General features: G+C 37.5%; 1 protein-coding gene across 1 annotated transcript in view; it reads right to left on the bottom strand.

The window, feature by feature from the left end:
* The window catches only part of rabgap1l (RAB GTPase activating protein 1-like), a 164,483-nt gene that overhangs the window by 135,488 nt on the left and 15,981 nt on the right, over positions 1–13,014 (bottom strand). Inside the window, exon 10 of the mRNA XM_057840616.1 lies at positions 9,214–9,380. Within this exon, the coding sequence (XP_057696599.1) occupies positions 9,214–9,380 (167 nt within the window). The remainder of the gene's footprint in view (positions 1–9,213; positions 9,381–13,014) is intronic.

Genomic DNA, 13,014 nt, shown 5'->3' on the forward strand with positions numbered 1-13,014 from the left:
CAGTTTTAAAACTTGAACTTGTCGAAAGTAGACAGAAGGGAACTAATGCAAAAACGGTAGCAATTTTAACAACTTTAACAGTTGATTTACAACATTAAACGATTTCCAAACATAGCAAAGGTTATTATGTTTTTTTTGTTTTTGTTTTTAATTAAAAAATAAAAATAAAATAGTAATCATGATGTAGCTGAAGATATTGATTGTTCTTTGATTGCACCAGGTTATATGTAACAATATTACCAATAAATTCCTTTTATTTTAAAAATTGAGTTTTATTTTTGTTTCATATTGCACGCTATATACAACATTGTAAGATTAGTCACCAATTTGTAAGGGCATACGTCACTATTTGTAAGATTGCCAACAGCCTCGGGTTGACAGGTATGGGCCCCCCACATGGTGTCAACTAGAAATAAACTAGCTAACGATAGCACTATCATATTCATAGTTAGTGTAGATGTTCAATGTATTTCTCCTTGTTGTTTGTGCCTTTTGTCTCTCTCTCTCTTTTTTCTGTCCCCCAATAACTCCTTCCTGTTCGCTGCTTCCTCCTAATAAACGAGGCACGTTGAATGATCAAAATGGGAGTATGTTTAACTTGCAGGTGATACATTAAAACTGTTCTGACCAATCGGACACTCAGATCTTCATTCTCTGTGTCAATCAGCTGAACAGGACAGGTTAAAAATAGATAAATAAATAAATACATTTTCTCCAAAATGGACAGGGCGACTTTACAATGCGGAACACCTAATGCGTGCGCAAAGTTCCAAATTCTGTAAAAGGCGGACGTGAAAGGGAGGAGTGTGCATGTGAACGAGGACACTAAAGGTAGGCCCGCCAGTAGGTAATAAGGGTTAGGGCGAAAGTGAAGTCGCAAGAGGCATACAAGCAATGGATGACAGATAACGGACACAGATTTACTGGGAGGCAGAGAGTTACCCAACAATTTGTGAATGGGTTGTGTCAGCTTGCACTGTTGTTCCAGCTTTAGCAAAAGACACATAATTTATGACCATCGTCAATGAGACGGACTCTTATCATGACAAGAGGGAATGTGGCGTGTTGGATTGAGATCTTGCCTCTAAAGTTGTTCATTTACAATAAAGACGATAAAAACTTTAATGAATTTGTGGATGAAGACTGATCAAAAAATAACGTGAGCAGTGAGCACATTGTTAAATACTTTAGTAAAGTAAAGCTGACCTCAGTTTTGCCCTCTTTGCCTTTTCTAAACGGAAGCTAGCATGCAACATACTTGCCTATGTTTTAGCGTGTATGCATGCCCATTAATACGGCGCACCTTACGTATACTAAATACAGACATTGCACCCGTATCTGGGACTGCGCCATTTAATATGTTGCACCGTGTGGTCACAAAATTATTCCTTGCTGTGTTTCCTTTTGTCACATTCCAGCTGGCCACAGTGGACAGGGGACAGTGTTCTCTCATTAATAATATTCCTCCTTGGGTCCAGAGAGTTTCAGTTTTTTTTTTTTATCTGAGTCGCTGATCGCTGTTGATGATCATTGCACATGTATTTCTGTACATTCATCTTTGTCTTGTGTCAGCCATGTTACATTCTTTTGTTATCTTTATTAGTCATAATAAAGGTCCCCTGGGTCCCCCCAGGATTGATAAATCTAAATTCAAGACTTTTAAGACCTTTTTTAATCCCATTTCAATTGAAAATTAATACTTTTCTCACACCCATTATTTAGCTCATATTGAATCATATAAATAAATAAAGCACTGAACATCAAATCTAACCTCAATTACTAAGTGTGTTTGACAAAAGAATGCACATATATTGAAGATACAATTAAAACACATTTAAAGTAACATTATAAAGTCTGTCAGAATTTTTTTAAACACACACACGCACACAATAATTATGGACAAAAAGAGGAGGAGGACAGGACTCAGACCAGCCATCTTCTGTAACAGGCTAGCCGCTAGTGCACCTGCCAAGACCCCAGTGAACATGGCTAACTCTTGAGTTAAAATGGCGAAATTCACTTTCATTCGAACGGCAAACCGAAATGTTTAAGCCGGTCCACTGCCTTCGCATGACCCATAAACTGCAACCTAAAGTATCTGGATGTGACTTGAGCCCCTATCACATACTCCAAAACAACGGGAATATCGCGGGACTTAACCGTGCAGCAGTTGTGTGTGAAAACAATTTCCTGTGTCGACTGACATGGGAAGCAGTGTGCGTGAAAGCAGGCGTTAAATTCCCGGGTCACAGCAGATGGCTGATGACTCAAATATCATAGCGGTGGCCGATGTAACTTCCTCGCTCTTCGCAGTAAGAGAAAAAGCGGTAAACAAACATCGCAACTATAAACATAGCAAGCTGGAAACAGCTAAATTAAACTGAAAACATGACCAAAATTAAAATGTCAATTGAGCCTGAACGATTTATCGTTTCAACATCGCCATCGCGATGTGCGCATGCGCGACAGTCCCATCGCAAGGACGTGCGATAGTTTTTTTGTTATTTTTTCTGATCCACAAACCCTTGATCTGCTTCATTCGCTCGCACAGCCTCTCTCACCCCCTTTCCCAGCTCTCAGTCACTGCGGCACTTGCTTATTAAAGTTAACGATGGCTTTGATCTGGTCAAAGAAGCCGGGCAGCAATCTGTCAATCAAACTGTTTAACTTGTTAAACAGTTTCTGCAAAGGAGCATGGGCTGGAATGAATGTGTGTATCTGTGGGGGGAGAATGTGGAGATGTTCGAGACATATAAAATAAATGCCAGAAGTGATTATGAGGAGTTTGTAATTTCTACATGTCACTCCAAGACTCACAGCCATGTTAGGTAAACAAAAGCATTTAATAAAGCCAAGCATTTTTCTACTACAGTAGTTTATTCTTGTTTTAAAATGATTCAGTGGGACAGTTATGTTTAAAACTGATCATAATTATTACATTTAAAGTGCTTAAAAAGCATTTATTAAAATATATATATATATACAGTGGTACCTCTACATACGAAGTTAATTCGTTCCAAGACCTTGTTTGTAAGTCGAGATGGTCGTATGTCGAGCAGGATTTTCCCATAGGAATACATTAAAATTCCATTAATTCGTTCCACACCCAAAAACCTACACTAAATCCATAATAAATACTGCTGGTACAATTATTATAAATGGCAATTAAACATAGCAAAATAAATAAGTTATTAATAAAAATCAGAATAATATAATAATGAAAAAAAATAATAATAAAAAACTCCATAAAACACAATTAACAAGTTGGCCTTTCACTGTACTGACATTTAAATCTGTCTGAGCGGGCCTAGTGCGTTAATTGCGTCAAATATTTTAACGTGATTAATTTAAAAAATTAATTAACGCGCGTTAACGCGATAATTTTGACAGCCCTAATATATATATATATATATATATATATATATATATATATATATATATATATATATATACATACATATATATATACATACATACATATATATATACACATACATACATATATATATACACATACATATATATATATATATATATATATATATATATATATATATATATATATATATATATATATATATATATATATATATATATATATATATACAGGGGTGCACATATTTTTTTTGCCCAGGTTCTCAGAGGAGGACCTGGAGATGTGACTTGGTCCTCACTGAGCTTGAGAGCCGACCCCGCCTGATGCGATAAAATCATGACAAGCTTTACTTAGAGCCAATTACCTTTAATTAATTATATGAATGAATATTAACAATTAATGCTTGATTATCAAGTGGCACAACAAAATTGCCATTACTTTGAAGTGAAATGTAAAGAAATAAACATAAAAGCACTAATTCAAAATAAAGGGCATTCATATGCGGCTCCCACATGAACTCCAAGCATTTGTAAAAGTGGGATGTCCTCCTCTTAAGAGCTCATTGAACGTGCATGTTTACCTTTGTGAAATGCGAGCAAAAACACGTTTGTCAGTGCATGGCGCTGTTCTTCAATAACCTTTTTTTCCGCCACTTGTCCATAGGGCGAGTGGGGTCCTGTCAGACATCGATAGTTTGCTTAATTGCCACATGCTCTGTTTTTTTCGTGCTTTTCAAAGGTTGGATGGCTAAAATTCTTTGACCCTACACAAAATGCGCTGCTCTAATTAACGACATCGGGATTCTCACGGCAAATGTTGCACCACATTTCCGTGCAAGCATCATTTGCTTCTAGCCATGGTACCTCCTGCAGCCACTTTTCAGCTAAAGTCCTTTTTTCCGGTAGCTCCGGTGACGTCTCTGTCGTCTGTCTGTCTTTTGACGGGGGTGGGGGAACACGGAAATAATTACTCAGTGGGGCCTGCCTCTTTGACATTTTGAGAAGTGATTTTCTCGTGTCCGCCGCAAATACAGTGGTCAGCCATCGGTACGCAAAAGCGTATGGAAGCCGTTGAGGGCCAGCGCGTTTGTCTACATCCAGTACGCATGCGCGCATGCGGACCACTTATGTGCACCCCTGTATATGTATATATATATATATATATATATATATATATATATATATATATATATATATATATATATATATTTTTTTTTTTTTAACTCATACTTTGGGGGAAAAAAGTGAAGAAAAAACATGTCTTATATGTATCTCTTTCCAGTGCTAGATCTGAATAAATACATTGAGCGCACGCACACACACACACACACACAAACACACACAAAAATGGGGGTTCGCGGTTTTTCACTTATCGCGGCGGGTTCTGGTCCCTATTAACCGCGAAAAACGATGGAATACTGTACACTGTGGTTATGATGAGTCATCCAAAGTCTTTCCAAAGAGCTATTCAAGTCATCTAGTAAAAATGTCTTTTAAAAAAAATATATATATATTTTTTTTTTTTAATATCGCAAAATAATATCACAAACCCCCCAAAAATCGCAGCAATAGTTTTTTCCAATATCGTTCAGGCCTAATGTCAATTATTACGTCGGGCCGGGCCAGGGCTCTTTCTCGCTAACTTTTTGAAATAACTATATTAACGATGTATGAATGATAAACTAAGGAATACTTGTTATAAAATAAATAATTTGGATAAAAAAAAAGAAAGCGCTGTATGGTCATTGCAGAGCCAGAGTGTGCCTATACGCCTTTTTTAATCTTCCCCTCTGCGAGTCCGCAAAACCGCATCTGTTTATTTATATTTGACAAACTTTTCCAGCGTTATTTCGTTGTGTAAATAAATTTATGATGATCATAAAATATGTAGTCTATTTAAACATTAAGAAAATTTGCGTTTTTTTTCTGCCAACTGAGAATTCGTTACAATAGACAGGCTTTTATGCAGACATCGTCACAAATGTTACCACACAAAACGCGGGTCGGGCTTTCATACCCGCGGACCAGTTCGGGTCGGGCTGGATTTCTTAGGCCCGATTTTACCTCTATCTTAAAGTCTTGAGGAGCTTAAATTGGCTGCAGTTACGAAGTCGGGAATGCTCCCTCCGGGAAAAAAACACGATTTGACCAACATTATGTTTAACAAACTTTTCCAGCGTTATTTCATTGTGTAAATGCATTTATGATGATCATAAAAATATGTAGACTCTTTAAACATTAAGAAAATGTGCGTTTTTTTCTGCCAACTGAAAATTTGTTACAAAAGACAGTTACGACATCGGGAACTTTCCCTCTGGAGCAAAACGCAATATGACCAACATTGTGACAGCCGATGCTGACCAAAGATGACGTAATATCCGAAACAGATCACCAGTGGACTCAATTGAAGTATATGAATGGTGGTCTGTTTTAGTGTTCAGAATCCACAATACTTCTGCCTGCAGGGTTTTCGTTCCACCGACAAACGGACGCATTCCCGATGCAGAGGTGGGTGGATTCTCCGTTTTGCCGGTTGTGGTGGTTTGGCACGCATGAATTGCATTTCGATTTGTAGTGCAGTGCATCGTAAAAATTCTATGCGTCATCTTCGTTATGGATTTAAAAAAAAAAAAAAAAAAACTTTGTCACGGATATAATTTAGGTTGCACTGAGTGAGATGTTCTTGAAAATTAAGACCACGGTGAAAAAATTCCAGACTGACAACAGCTAATTCAATACTTTTAATTCCTTTAATAATGGAAAACTAAATTCAATGCTTTTTTAATACTTTTAATAACCCGAGGGTACCATGATATAGATGGTATGTCCTCTTGACCTGATAGTCCCCTTTCATTGCGTAAAGTTACTGTGAGCTATGCTACATAGCCTGTGCTGGTGTGTGCTCCTGGTGTGTTACTTCGACGTCACAATTAGAATTCTTAAATCGACGTTGAGGAACATATTTCTTCAATAGTGGGTCAAGGTTCCCAAAAGTATTTTCTTCCAAAAGTGCCCATAATCAATTTCTTTTTGAGCCAAAAAGCCCAAAGTAGAGCCCTGTTAGACTGATTGACTGGCGCTAACCCATGGGATCCCCTACCCTGGTGACCATGTCGAAGTATCCTTGAGAAAGATTAACCACAATTTGTTTCTTATACTGCATTAACATTAAGTGAACGAGGAAATGGTATCAAAACACTTTGATAATGTTGAAAGTACAGAACAGCTATACAAAAAGCCCATTTACCATTTTGACTACTTCTCGTAGTCAACCTATTACACCTATTGAGTGAAAAGAAACTCATCAGTTAATTAGTGTAGGGAAAGACTTGTTATTATTCTATTAAAATCACAGTAGAAAGTATCAGGATAGCAAGATTTATTTGAAGGCTAGCCTAAGGGAATGGGAATGTGGAAATGACACTATATACGTCATGATGTTTTCAGTGTTTAATGATGTTGTTGTGCGTCAGCTCTTGCAAAGGACTTTGTCAATTGATTTACAACCCAACATGTTTTCATTTAAATGGATAATTCAACATTTCTAAAGCAAACAGAATACAGTGGTACCTCTACATACGAAGTTAATTTGCTCCAGGAGCTTGTTTGTAAGTCGAAATAGTCATATGTCCAGCAGGATTTTCCCATAAGAATACATTATAATTCCATTCATTCGTTCCACAGCCCAAAAACCAACACTGAATCCTTAATAAATACTGCCGTTACTATTGCAAATAGCAATTACAAAGAGCAAAACAAACTATGAATAAAAATCAAGAATAACAATAATATAATAATAGCAATAATAATAATAATAATAATAATACTTGTAATAATGTAACGAATCGGGTTCTAATGTGGCGGACTTTTTTTGCTGTACCTGAACGCACCGCGGGGCTAACGTGACGGTGAGCAAGAGAGCGCGGTTCTATTTTACTTTCTGTTTTGATCCAGGCGTCAACAGCAGCGGACACTAGGCGAGTTGATGGAATAAATGATTAGAAACCTGACGAAGCTGGCGATTTCTTTAGCAATGTTACTACAATAAGAATTGTCACCTTGACTTATAAAAACTGGCGAACAGAGGAGGACTGCAGGCCGAGATAGTCATTCTACGCCCTTATTGTCGACCCAGTTCATGGACGCACACACCATGCTTATATTTTGCTCATTTACATCTTCATTTCAAGGGTAAGCGTCACCTTTTCTTTTTTTTCTCCACCTGCACTATGCTTTTTGGATCCAGTGTTTCTTTCTCTCACAAGAAAATTAGCCGTGCGTTCGTCTTCCGGCAAAACAAACTGCGGCATTGTCAAAAATCGTCGTATTTCCATCATATCGTCGGATGTAGAAACAAATGGCGAGTCAAATTTTAAGTCAGATGTCGAAAAGATCATGTGTCGAAGCGATCGTATGTCAAGGTATCACCGTATTGACCTTTACCTGAATATTGTCTGCATGAAATGGCTAGCCACTTGAAATGGTGAAATGAATGGCGTACCGCACGCAGGCTATTTTTAGACCGTGACGTCGCATCGTAAAGCGGAAGTAAAGCCGAAGTGGGACATTATAGACCCGCCCTCGCATAGACACAACGCAATTAGTGCTACTTTTCGCCGGTAATCTTTCAAAAACGAACATGCCGATCACGCATTGCTTTTTTGGAACTTGTAGAAACGACTCTAGACATTACAACCATGAAGGATGTTTTCTTCATATGTTTCCAGAAACCAAAAACTCGGGAGGAAAAAATGTGAAGACCGAATCAACTTGCGCGGACTTTAACACCAGCTCGGCGAATCCATTCACGTTTCATATGCAGTAAACATTATGTTGGGTTGGCATGGTCTTTCAGAGGACAAAGAGGTAAGCCATTTTTATATTTTTAACTTATTTTTTTTAGCGTAACGTTGTGCCGTACTGCTTCTGTCTGACAATGAATGACCTGAAAAGAATTATAATGGTATCTGACTGCCACTGTTACCGTTTCTGTTATATACATATATATAAAAAAACAACTTTAGTAAGGCGTAAGTGTAAATAAATTATAGGATTAAGATGTGTTATCAATGAAAAAATTAAAAGTGGTCGTTGGCTGTTACTGAGTAGCATTTGCGATCGTTACACAAAGCTAACTAAATTACCCCCAAGAACGGTAAGAGACGTAGAACAACCAGAGGATATATAAGAAAGACAGGGCTGATGGTAAAGGATAGCTTGTTGAAACAGGAGAATGTCATTGTCAGTCGCGTCGATAAAAAAGCTAAAGCTATGCTTAGGTCGGCTCGTTTTTTTCATCTTTTTCAGCCTTCAACACCAAAGCCATCTCTTTAACTGAACTTTTTTATGTTCTTCCACATCTTTGCCAGTCAATTTGGCACCAGGCACATCATTTTCAGAGAAAATCGGTAGGTTTGGCTCTGTAAACATCTCCTTCGTACACGATTTCCATTCATTTCCTATTAGGGACAAACGGTGGCTTGTCCTTACTTAGCAACAGTAGCTAATGTCATGAATATTAATGAATGGAAGTGACGTGTTGCTTGCGGTACACCATTGAGAGGAACAGGTTATTGGCAATATTACGTGAATAAGTCTTGAGTTGAATTGTCTTGGTCTCCTTTTTAACTTGACAATCAAGCAGGAATTTTAGATTTAATATTCACGATAATCTGAAAACAGCTCTACTAGTTAGAATAGCTTCAATAAAAGGTGATTAAATGTATTGCTTTCACCTCTAATCTGATAGAATTCAAGTTCTATGTCATCATTTCAGTGAACATAAGACTAGGTAGAGTTTTTAATTCTATATTGAACAAATGTAGTGAGTGAATATACCTGTCCAAGTTTGAGGTAGAAAGTCTCGCTGAAGGTCTTGCGGCTGAAGTACCAGAAACGTTCATTTGACTGATAAACTCTGACCAAAGTTTCAAGCAGGAACCTAACTGGCTCTACCACTTCAGTGACGACCAGGTCCACTGCAACTGTCATGAAGACTTGCTTATCTGCATCAGACAATAAGGGTAGGGCATGTGGGTGATACTCAGTGTTGTTAATCTTACTTTAAAAAAGTAATTATTTACAGTTACAAATTACTTCTCCCAAAAAGTAATTGCGTTAGTAACTCAGTTACCTGTATGTAAGCGTAATTAGTTACTTGGCAAAGTAACTAGTGATAATTTTCTTTTTTTTTTTCTCAAAAAAAAAAATAATAAAATGGTCACACAATGTGAAGTCTAAAGGGTTTTTGGGACAATTGGGCCTAGCCCAATTCTTTACCCTCCACTTAAATAGACACAGGGGTATTGCCATAACTAGATAGTAACCTTTGCTATGTGTGGAAGTCATTTAATGTTGTGAATCAACCGTTAAAGTTGTTAAAATTGCTCCCGTTATTGCATTAGTTCCCTTCAGTCTACTTTCAACATGTGTAAGTTTTAAAACTGTTTCATCATTTAAAGATAGATTTAAGTCAAGATTTTGCCGATTTAGGAGCATTTTAGATAAAAAAGTTACTTAGGTTCGCTAGAAAGGTTGTCTACAACAGTGCCTTCTTGAGAGGTCTACTGCTTTAAGATGGCGGCTGTTGACTCACGCATGTAGTCCTTAAAACATGTTGCCAATGCAGCCATGTCTGTCATTTGCATCTAGTCCTATAATATGTGATATCTACCGTATCATATGGGCGTAGTTTGTAGGCTATCGGCTACAGTCAGGTATTATTGGAGCCACCAAGCATCGCGTTTGCAACGGCGTCTTCCCCACTCCTGCTCTGCTCTCTCGTCTCCGTGAGTCCGTGTCTCTCAGACTTTTTTTATTCAACCAACTTAGTAACGCATAGTAACGCAGGCCTTTCCGGAACGCATAGTAACGCACGCCTTTCCCGCCTCAGTAACGGTAACTGCATTGCCAAGATGAGAAAAGTAATTAATTAGATTACTCAATACTGAAAAAAATAACGCCGTTAGTAACGCCGTTATATTCTAACGCCGTTATTAACAACACTGGTGATACTACATGAGACTCAAAAGACACCATTTTAAGATTATTGTCAAAATATGACAAAACAGATCAAACTTTTCATTAATCAAACCATTTTTAAATCACATAATGAGGACATATATATTTTTATGCGTCCTTGTTGCATTCTGCCTCCAATGTGGATGTGCATCAGGCTATACAGTATACAGTACCACCTCAGTAGATGACTTTGACAGAACCGCCATCTCCCTGGATTTCAAATTCTCTGAGCCTTCCAGTCAGCAAGTTGCCACATTCTATAATTTGTTAGCATTAATGGATTCAGTGAGGCAAGCTTTCAATCTGGCAGCCATGCTGTGCCAAGCATCAGATCATACTTTGTAACTATTCCCCCCATTAACTAGAAAATCCAATCATTATAAACTCCAATGCGAAAACTGTAATGTTTTTGGCTAAATTTAAATGATTTATTGTAGTACAGCAGTCTATTGTATAATCAATTGATTGGCTAGAATCTGGGAACTGTTTAACTTCTTCCTGAACCTGTTTGGCCTTTTCTACACACCAGCCAAACAAATAGTTGGTTAGAGTCATGTCATTTGGGCACTGAAAATTTGATTGATGAAAATGACAATTCATTACGTGTTTGACTCATTAGACTTATTTGTTAAAATTAGTATCTCACATTGCTATTATTACGACATGAAGAAAAAATATGTTATAATAATATTTGAATGGATGTTTTAAACATACAGATCTAATTGAAATACATAACTATACGCCATTACAAATGATGATCCAGTGAAATTGTAACTAACGGTATATTTGAGGTATTTACATTAAAGGTTTAGGGGTGTAATTTAAAAAAAGGAAGTTTTTATCACATTATGTGGTGCTCAGCCATGCAAAACAAAGTCATTAAGGGCAACGTGTTCAAAAGTTAGCGACCTATGAGAGTGGAAAGTGAATTAGATTATATAAAGTATACTGTATATAAATATATATATGTAACAAAAAATAATCTCCAATTGCTGAATTTATTCAATTTCTCACATGAGTGAATATCCACAGCGGACTGATTATGTGTTCCATGTCTGTGTAGGAAAAGGTGCCGGCAAGCTTTTGCAAGCAACAGGTCACAAGGCTTGCATGAAATAATTATTTGTCAGCTATATAATATTATTAAATATAAAATTTACAAAATAATACCATGGAACATTCTGAATAATGGATTGACAATGATTGAGTATTACCACTGAATTTGCCTGAATAAAAATATCAATTCGTCCATACAATGATTACTTGAAAAGTTTAAATGCATCGTCGTTGACAAAAATGTTTCATCAGGCATCCAGCCATGGTCTAGGACACTTGATGCATGAAATGTTTGGCGTCAATTTAAATGCTAACTTTGAGGGAAAATAAAAACCCAAAACATTTTAACCACTAAAAGCAAATTAAATTACAAACCAGTTTCCCAAAAAGTTGGGATGCTAAAAAAAAATGTAAATAAAAACTGAATGCAATCATGTGGAAGTGCCCAATGTCAATATTATATCAGTATAAAGGCTGGAAACATCTATTGCACATATAACAAAGAGCTGAAAGAACAATAACGACTAATTACTGCTGTTGGCAAAATGATTGAGTAGAAAAAGAGCTTCTCAGGGGCAGTTTACATGGTGACGCTGCGACACCAAGACGCAACAATTCTGTTGCTGAGCGGCCTCGCCTTTATATGGTGACAGCGAAAAGGGAAGGCGAAGACGCAAACCTTTGATTCCGGGCTTCGATTGCGGGGCTTGCTCTGCAACCATATATGGGAAACTCTCGCGCCGATGACGTCAGCACCCGCATGCGTCACTTTGGCTGTGCGCAGCGCTGCTACTAAACATTAAAAAACAGCAAACATGGCGGAACTTCGACTTTAATTTACTGTTTTTATAATATTTGCATTTTTGTGCCTTTTGGAGCAAAATAAAAATTCCATTGCTTGGAGTGGGCAGGTATGTTGTCTTCCAGGCTGAGGAAGTTGTTGTGTGAAGGAAGTGCATCATTGGCTGTGGACTTGTAAATCTGCACTGCCCCTTAGGGCCTTTTCACATGGAATTGCGACATTGTTCGAATGGAGACGGAACCATATAAATGCACACATGAAATTTGTCATATTCTCGGAGCATCACCATGTAAACGGCCCCTTAGAGTGGCAGTGTCTCTCAGAAGCCAATATAGGGATAGATGAACACCAATTCCCCCAATGTTGAGAAGGAAGATAGTAGAGCAATAGCCCATTTTACCAGTGAAAAACTGCAGAGTTTGATGTTACCATCATCTGCATTGCATAACATCATCAAAAGACTCAGAGAATCAGGAACAAACTAAGTGCAAGGGTTAAGGCCGAAAAACCACACTGATTGTCTGTGTTCTTCAATGCCTTGCAATTCTTGAAGAAACCATTATCGGTGAACACAAATAAACATGCTATTCGTCGTTACCAGATGAAACTCTACAATGGAAAGAAAAAGCCATTTCTAAACACCAGCCAAGAAGTGCAGGGGTTTTCTCAGGGGCAGAGGCCATTTAAAATAGATTGTGGCAAAGTAAAAAACTGTACTGTGGTCAGACGAATCACTATTTTTTAGTTCTTTAAGGAAAACT

This window comes from Corythoichthys intestinalis, chromosome 7, assembly GCF_030265065.1.
Source record: "Corythoichthys intestinalis isolate RoL2023-P3 chromosome 7, ASM3026506v1, whole genome shotgun sequence".
NCBI lineage: Eukaryota > Metazoa > Chordata > Actinopteri > Syngnathiformes > Syngnathidae > Corythoichthys > Corythoichthys intestinalis.